The 9,397-nt window shown below is 44.2% G+C and overlaps 1 protein-coding gene across 1 annotated transcript in view; it reads left to right on the top strand.

Moving 5' to 3' along the window:
• LOC130109415 (myomegalin-like) overlaps positions 1 to 9,397 on the top strand; it is a 29,486-nt gene that overhangs the window by 2,229 nt on the left and 17,860 nt on the right. Inside the window, exon 3 of the mRNA XM_056276309.1 lies at positions 1,252 to 1,319. Coding sequence (XP_056132284.1) covers positions 1,252 to 1,319 — 68 coding nt within the window. The remainder of the gene's footprint in view (positions 1 to 1,251; positions 1,320 to 9,397) is intronic.

Below are 9,397 nucleotides of genomic sequence, written 5' to 3' on the forward strand. Positions count from 1 at the left end.
TCTCTCTCTCTCTCTCTCTCTCTCTCTCTCTCTCTCTCTCTCTCTCTCTCTCTCTCTCTCTCTCTCTCTCTCTCTCTCTCTCTCTCTCTCTGTCCATGTTAATTTTTGTGGCATTGGTATATTTCACCCTGCTTTTTTGTTGTTGTAGTATTTGCTTCACAAAACAAGACTTTTCAAACATGTTTTTAGCTTCTCTTTAGGTAAAAATGTTACTACACGTTCATGGGCGTGTGTATTACATGTTACTACATGTTGACAGAGAGAGAGAGCGAGGAGAGAGAGAGCGAGAGAGAGAGAGCGAGAGGAGAGAGAGCAAGAGCGCGCGCAGCGCGGCGTGTGTATTATTTAAATCCTTGGTTCTGCCAATATTCAGATCAGTGCTATATTAGTTTTTTTTCTTGTTGTACCCTGGCTTGTACTACACTACAGCAGTTAAAAACCAGGCCCTGATCCAGAGTTTATCTTCCCTCCCATATTACAGACTTTTTTTTTAATAATCTTTAATGTGCTTGTGCTGCAATTTTAAATAACTGTCAGAATTTAGCGCTCTGCCAACGCCTCCTTGATTATGCCCCTTGGGGCTTGATTATGCCCCACCTCCATCTCTCCTGTACCCCCCCCCCCCGCCCCTCACCGTGAACCAATTGCCTCTGCTTTTTTTTTTTTTAAAGAATAAAAACTCACATCATTGTACAAATCCCTTCTGTGCAGAATATTCTGGGAATGCTCCTGGCCATTTAGTGAGGATAAGTTTGGCCTTTTTAACGGCGTAAGACTGTTGGAACCGTTTCAACTGGACCGGAATATACCATGTCGGTTGTGCGGGGAGACACAGCCATATATTCAGGTTTAATAGGGTTATAATGAGGCTATGTTTGATCAGAACGCTACAGTTATGAGGTCTGAGAGACGCTCCACAGAGAGAGTTCCTGAGCCCCAAGGTGTTTTGATTTCAGCCCAGTATGGTTTGCCTGATGATCACCAGCGTATAGTGGGAACATTACTAATAGAGGTGGTATGGATTGGAGAGTTGTTTTAACCTTTTCGAGCCACATCTATTCCTGCAGGCCACAGAGCCGGTCTTCCTAGATGTTTCTGTCCTGGGCCTCACTTGTTCTGTCTCCCTCTACTCTGTCCTGCTGTTTTAGTGAAGAAAAAACAAGCACACAAAGGAATAGGATTATGTGTTCTCTTAAACTAATATCATGCTGTACTGTGTTTAGTCACCGTTTTCATTTTGCATTTGCCCAGATTTCCCGTGTGATGAAACGGACAAAGGCCCACCTGTACAGATGCACAGCCTCAGAGAGTTTGAGCAGGTAAGAACTTGTCTTCTGTCTCCCAAGCCGTGCTGTGATGCGGGTTGTAGCTGTCATACAACACTGGGTGGTTTGGAAAGACGCATGCATTGCACTTACATCTCATTTTCCGATGCTTTGGTTCAGTGAATCAAAACAGCCAATAAGAAAATAATGTGATCCACAACTACTGCGGTAGAATCGCTTTTTGAAACCCACTCAAGCGGTGGAACTGTGTCTGTGGGAAAGAGATGTCCAGGCGTGCCTCTTTTCTTTGGTAATGACTACTTAGGTGTGTATGATGGGGGGGGGGTGATGTGGCAATGGAAACTCTTGACTATATGAGTCAAAGAGGTTCCCTGCCTCCTGCTGCCTCTCACCGATCCCTACCATTTCAACTCCATTACATCATATTGCTTCCCTCAACAATACCAATATACCGCTTCCCTCAGCAATAGCCTGTGGTGGATACATCATTCAAGGGCTGGACAGAAACCCTAACACCATCAATGGCTCTCAGGACTGCACAGAGAGAGGAACATGATAGTAGTTGAAGAGTGGAGAATGAGTTCATAATTGAATGCACGCAGGTACATGCATAAGTCTTTCTCTCTCTCTCTCTCTCTCTCTCTCTCTCTCTCTCTCTCTCTCTCTCTCTCTCTCTCTCTCTCTCTCTCTCTCTCTCTCTCTCTCTCTCTCTCTCTCACACACACACACACACACACACACACACACACACACACACACACACACACACATACACACACTGTGCACATGTTCTTGAAAAGCGGTACAGGCTGTATATACTTGGTGTCTGACATAGGTCCAGATTTGGAGAGATCGAGAGAGAAAGAGAGAGGGAGAGGGCAAATGCTTGTTGCCCCTCTCTGGTTCTATGCCAGGGTAATGGGTTCTGGGAGCTCTGCCAGATACATTATGGTTCTGATATAACGCTAGAGGTGCTTGCTTCAATTACTATACCCCTTAGTGAAGGACAGGACCATGGAGTGGGGAGGTATCCCTGTAATTTAGTTGTTTGTGTGTGTGTGTGTGTGTGCGCTTCTGTGTGTGAGAGAGAGAGAGCGAGTGTGACTGGTTGAAATAACGTTACCTCAATCTTAAAGTGTGATTAAATAATTAAATTTTTTGAGCAATGAAGTTGTTGGTATGTGAAAATGTCTGTGAAAACTATCAGCACTGGTCGTAAATTCAGTATTTACGAGACTACATAGTACAGCCATCTTGAAAGAAAGAAACTATGATGTCAGCCCTCTAATGGGTTGAGACCGAGACAGCTGTTCGAATTCTCTCCCCGCCTGATTTGGCCATTTAATATACAGAATGAGCAAGCTTATCATGTTTGGTGCAAAGAAAGTCAACCTGAGTAGGAAATTCACGCTCTCTACCCGAAATCCTGGGATGCAAGGCCGACCCCCTCTTTTTAAATTGGATACAAATTGGATAACCGGAGCTTGATTTAAGCTTATAAGTCCACATGCTGCAAACACATGCCTTGCATTGATGTTGATGTGTGCATATAGTAACTGATTACTTGTATGTACAGTAACTGATTACTTGTATGTACAGTAATTGATTACTTGTATGTACAGTAATTGATTACTTGTATGTACAGTAACTGATTACTTATATATACAATAACTGATTACTTGTATGTACAGTAATTGATTACTTGTCTATACAGTAATTGATTACTTGTATGTGACACTTGCACGTGTGCTTGAGTGCAGTGGTACATTTACAAAACCAAATTGTACAGGAATCGCTGAAGAAATTCGGAAATGGAAATAAGGGGGGAAAAAGAGGAAGAAAACCTTGTTTATGTTGCCGCTTTTTTTCTTCTTCTGGGTTGTAATGTTTTGTCTTGTGTCTGTGTGTTTAATGTTGTGTTAGCTCCTTTGTCCCTGCTACTGTTTCAGTTTCATGTTGACGTCACGCTGCCAGATAGCCTCCTTCCCTGTTCGACCAATCAGCACCCAGCACCGGTATGCTGCGTAGCCTTTGTGAGCCACAGTTACCCATAAGCCCCTCCAGGGATGTTTGTGTGTACCTATGCAGGGGCATGTTTCAGCCTTAAACCTGCATGATTTCAACATGAGCAGAGTCTTATATAACATTTATCAGGTTGTTGTTACTGTTTTTGTTCACACTTGAAGTCAGGATGTTCAGTTCAGTGTTCACTTATTATTATAATTGATTGTTAATGTATTCCATAATTTCCCGGCTGTTTTAACTGAGGCTGGCAGAGCTTGTGGTTAAAAATTAACCATGCCGTAGATGTTCCCAGTGGTAATGTCAGTTGGATGGATATCTTAGGTATGTAACTGGAAGGAGGCCTAGCACTGACTGCAGATTTTCAGTTGCGTACAGTATTCAGTATACAGTATAGTATACAGTATTATTTGCGTACAGTAATATCCTGATTGGATACTTAACACTGACATTGTAAAACGGATGCTTTTGCGCCGGTTCAACTGAGCTAATGTTAGCTTATCTGAATCATGTCTTTAGCTGACCAACAACCCAGAAAGGCAAGATGACACATCAGAAACACGTCTTGCATCTCTGTTGATGGCGTTTCTGTGAAATCCTACCTCAAATGAAAGAAAGCACATGGACAATACCAAGTGATGGAATACGAGGGAGGGACGAAGAGAGAATAGTTATGGAGATGCAGAAAAAATATATTTTGCGTATTTTCTTACCCATCCATCCATCCATCCATCCATCCTCCATCCATTGTCCAAACTGCTTATCCTGCTCAGAGTCGCAGGGATGCTGGAGCCTATCCCAGCAGCCATTGGGCGGCGGGCGGGAGACACCCTGGACAGGCCGCCAGTCCATCACAGTAATTATTATTTATCCATCCATCCATCCATCCATTCATCCATTCATTATCCAAACCGCTTATCCTGCTCGCAGGGTCGCGGGGATGTTGGAGCCTATCCCAGCAGTCATTGGGTGGCAGGCGGGGAGACACCCTGAACAGGCTGCTAGACCATCACACAGCCCCCCCACCACCACCACCACCACACACACACACATTCATACCTAGGGGCAATTTAGTACGGCCGAGCCCCCGGAGGAAACCCATGCAAACTCCACACAGAGGACTACCCGGGGCGACCCCCAAGGTTGGACTACCCCGGGGCTCGAACCCAGAACCTTCTTGCTGTGAGGCGACCGTGCTAACCACTGCACTAGTAATTAATTATTATTATTAATTGGTTATCATTAATAATTATTTTCTTACCGATGAGGATTATTCTGTTAACTTAAAAAAAAACCCACAAAATCTTTAACATTATACAACAGCGTTTATTTTTAGGTGCAAGAGAGAGAACATGTACCGTGAGTTATTACCTCAGAGGATTTCATCTGCAAAGGCAAATGCCCTAAAGGATGCTTCACAGGCTTCATACGCATTGCAACACATTTACCACAGAGCAAGAAATTGGGGTACGGAGGAGAGATTGGAAGCAATTTGCTGGAGGAGTTGAAATGTTTTCAGAGGGAGGACTATTGCCTCTTAAGCTGTGATCAGAGGCACCGGGCTCAACCCTTGGCTGGTTGCTCGAACATTGTACTGGTTAAAGTGCAGCGTGCAGCCTTGCCTTCCTTTGAAGCCTGTCTGAGCCTGGTCCTCTGTGGGGTGGAGGGATGAGTCATGCAAATACAGACACCCACCTCAGACTGAGAGGCAACCTGAAGAGCAGAAAGTATAGTGCTACGGGGAGAGAGAGATGCTGAGGGCATCAGTCTTGCACAGTAGATACGTTACACAGCATCAGTGGACCAAAAATCCCCCCCCCCTTTTTCCCCCCCGGGTACATCAGCATAGCAATGTGGTAAGAAATGAACAGCAGGTTTACATAGCCAGACTTCTTGATGGGAGGTGTTTAAACATCAGACTTCCACCGTGTTTTATGTGGACCGGAGTGTTTAAATCCTCGCAAACTGTATTTACAGGAAACAACTGATTTCAGAATACGCCAGAAATCTGGTAACAACCAGATTCTCGCCCTCAAAGTCTCCTCATCCTGACTGCTTAGATTAAAGTTTGCTGACCTTTCACTGCCATTGCAGTTTTACATTAAGGTCGTTAGACGGGGCCTGGCGTTTTCAGATCGGTCCTCCCATTTTAACACAGCACTCTGGATTATTAAATCCAGGTTACAGTTTTTAAGTGCAGGTGTGTGTGTGTGTGTGTGTGTGTGTGTGTTGTGTGTGTGTGTGTGTGTGTGTGTGTGTGTGTGTGTGCCTCCCTGCCTGCCTGCCTGCCTGCCTGCCTGCCTGCTCTTTTCATGTCCTCCGCAACTCTCCGTGTGTATCCGTGTACGTACAGTTTGTCCTCTCCTCACATTTGCGTCAGTTTAAAGAATCAATCTTCTCGGCTCTCTGGAAGAAACGTGAACCTGCCAGAGCAGCGTTTATAAATGTCAAACATCCCTACTCGGCGATCCTGAGGTTTTCCAAAAGAAAAAAGAAGAAGAAGAAAGAAGAAAAAAAAAGATCGCCGAATCAAAATACCCCCTTTTCTCAAATAGCTTTTATTAGTCCACTGGAGAAATTGAAAGCACATGGCTGACTATAAACGTGAATTCAAACTGACCACAGAGACACTTAGATTGATAGAAGAAGGGGGAGGACTGCCTACAAGTTGGGCCATTAAAACCTCAGGACAAATTAGGGTTGTTAATCTGTTATTCTGCCCTCTGTCACGGTGTTCACTTCTGAGAAGCCACATGCACTGTGAACGGTCTTTCGGAGCAGGATTACCGTTTCAGACTGGCAGCGGTGGACTGAGTCCCATATCGTACCTACAGGCAGAAACACAAAAGGCAGCCAATCAAGCTGCTGGGGCTGAGGTGAGCTCAGGATTGGATTGGCATCTTTTTCATTCCGTATCACAATGCATCTCTCTCTCTCTCTCTCTCTCTCTCTCTCTCTCTCTCTCTCTCTCTCTCTCTCTCTCTCTCTCTCTCTCTCTCTCTCTCTCTCTCTCTCTCTCTCTCTCTCTCTCTCTCTCTCTCGCTCGCTCGCTCGCTTCCATCGTCTTCCCTCCGTCTCCTAGTTTTTGCTACATTTGAAAATAGGTCAGGACTGTGTGTGTGTGTGTGTGTGTGTGTGTGAGAGAGAGAGAGAGCGAGAGAGAGAGAGAGACTCGTGCTGCACAACCCTCAAGCTGTTGGCTCTGATTCACTGCTGTATGAAGCTTTCCGTCGCTCTGCATGGGAGGCATTAAACAACATGAGCAACACTAAGAATAGTAAATATATATTCATCTGTCCAGCTACCTTCCATATACTAAGCCTCGTTTTCAAGAGGCACATACTAAATAAACAATTGGGTGGGCTTCTATCACTAATTTTCCTCCACCCTGAAGATGCGCGTGACCTATATATATGCTAATGAGGGTGGCATTGTTTTTATATCACTTAAATAGACCCCTGCTTACAAGTATTTTGACCCATTATTAGATTGTTTTTTATTTCAAGGATCAACAAATTAAAATGAAATAGGTCTGCTGTGGGGATTTGAAACAAATCTTTTTAATGAAGCACAATATGGGATATCTGGGAGCAAGGAGAAGGCTTACTGCTTTGTTTGGCAAAAATGGTATAAAACTGTTTCCTGTCAGCGGGGGGAAGCTCCATAACTGGTCTGTTTCAAAGGTGTTTTTACTGATTTTGTCCCTCTCCAATCCCCGACGGCTCGAGGAGAACTTGTTTGTGGCCAACATTTGGAGACTGTTGTGAATGTGTCTAGCTTTTGTGGATTGTATGCAACTAATTGCTGGAAAAGGAGCTGCATAACATGTCAGCTTTCCTTGGGAAAGTACGAATAAAATGTTGAAAAGATATGTACTGACATTAGGCTCTCTGGCTTCTATGTGCTCTTATCGGCCTATCTGGTCACGAGCATGTCTTTATTTGGATGAGCTGATAAGTGAAGGAATGGGCTGGCCCGGTAGAGCTGCTCACAGCGGCCGTCTCAGGTATCCCTGCAGCAGCGCCCGCGCTCTGACAGCCTGCCGATCAATACAAGCCAGCTCACCTTTCACCTCATCCATCGCCGCATCCGCTGTAAACAGATTTAGCTGTCTATGAGCGATGTGCATGAACACACACACGTAAACTTCCCTTGCATCTCATAACGTGGTGGGTTAATCAAATTTGCATTGCACCAATTATGCCCCAAACTACAAGGCGCCAAAGGTTTGAGGCCCTCTCATTTTAAAACTCATGGCGCAAAGAGCAGATCTATGGGAGAAAAAGGAGAACGCTGCTAAATTCTCATTACAGTCTTTTAAATTACGGTTGAAAGTCGGTGCGCTTTGTCATCGTTTTGTGTCGTCTGTATACCCATACGACAACTTGAGAGTTTTACAGAGAGCCCCCGAAGTTGGTTCACTCATAGCCGCAAAGCTGCAATCGCGCCACCATCTGGGGCGAGCGAGGGAGCGAGTGTGGGAGGGAGAGAACATGAGTGAATGGGTGTGCGTGGGACAGACAGAGGCAGAGGTACATAGTAGTCCAAGCTAGACTTTGTTAATTGGTCCAGGCGTGCGCAATAAATTGTGCTCTTCTCTGCCGGGTCAGAGAAGACATATTGACTTAATCATGGCGTCGGTCATGGATAGTAATTGTTCACTTAATCTGTGCAGTAATCTTCTTACACCCTGCTCCCACTGGCACTGCAGTAGTTACGGTTCTGCCTAAACACAGACGAACCCAAAGGAGGGCTTCATTTGTGACAGTTGTCTTTTACTTGTTTTAATGTTTCGATAGATTTGTGTGTGTGTGTGTGTGTGTGTGGGTGCGCGTGTGCTACCTGTCAAAGCTTTGACATGGCAGTGTGAAATTATTTTGTATGTTTCACCCCGTTTATTGTAAAGTGACTTTGAGTGTTAGAAAGGCGCTATATAAGATTGATTTAATTATTATCTTCTACAGCTGAAAGCAGTGCATCTCAAATCAACTTGCATTGCCTAGAAAGTGGGTTTGTATGTGCATACATATGTGTGTGTGTGTGTGTGTGTGTGTGTGTGTGTGTGTGTGTGTGTGTGTATACACAGCTGATGATTGCTTTAGGCATGAAACAGGCTTGTACTGTCTCATGAAGAATTTGCTTGACTCACTGGATTATATATATATATATTATATAGGGACACAAGAGCAGGCATGTACACACACACATACATACACACATCTATGTATGTGTGTGCATGCCTACTCTTGTGTCCCCAGTTGTGCTTATCATCAATGATCAAACACATTTCAGTGTTCAAGCGTTGTATAGTATTTGTGTGTATTCTGTGCATGCTGTATTGTATATGCATACATGCTTTTGTGTGCATTTGTAGGATGTTCCTGTGCCCTGCTGTATGCTTTTTGTTTTCTGATTTGGAAGACATTTATGTATATTCTGTATTTCAGCACCATGTGTCCTGAGTCTATAGATCATATGGAAGCAGTTTTAACAGAAAAGGCAGAAGAAGAAAAAGAAACAGTATAGTTTTATGAATCGCTCTTGTGCTTAGAGCAGAGTGTATGCAGCAATTACCCGCAGTAAAGCCTTCTGTGCTAAGGTCACAGGAGAAGAAAAACCACAGCCAGTACATTTGACAATCATCTTTCAAAATTTTGCTGACTTGATAATATAAAAGCTATAAACTGGCCAGTCGTTTCTCTGTTCTTGACCGACACCACAATCAATGCCATTTTGTTCAGGAATCCCCCCTCCCCCCACACCAAAAAAAAAAGTTAAATGTCATACCACATGAAATTTAAGATTAGATTAAATGTATCCTGCTGCTTTGACAAGCCAACCGCTTTACTGTGGGTCTCGAGCCATGTCGCAAATATAACACAACGCTGGACAGCCACCGCAATCAACTACGCAAGAGGTTTTTAGCCAGCGGCTGATTTGATTGAATCCAACATGTGGGGAATTGTGTGCAGGCAAATCTTTGTTTCCTTCGACGTTAAATTAACAAAGCAGGGGATTTGAAAAATCAAGGCTGTCAGAAATCTGCTGCCTCAGTGTAGATGAGGAGGGGCCTTCATCTTTTAGCCTCG

Source organism: Lampris incognitus, chromosome 3 (genome assembly GCF_029633865.1).
Source record: "Lampris incognitus isolate fLamInc1 chromosome 3, fLamInc1.hap2, whole genome shotgun sequence".
NCBI classification, from domain to species: Eukaryota; Metazoa; Chordata; class Actinopteri; order Lampriformes; family Lampridae; genus Lampris; species Lampris incognitus.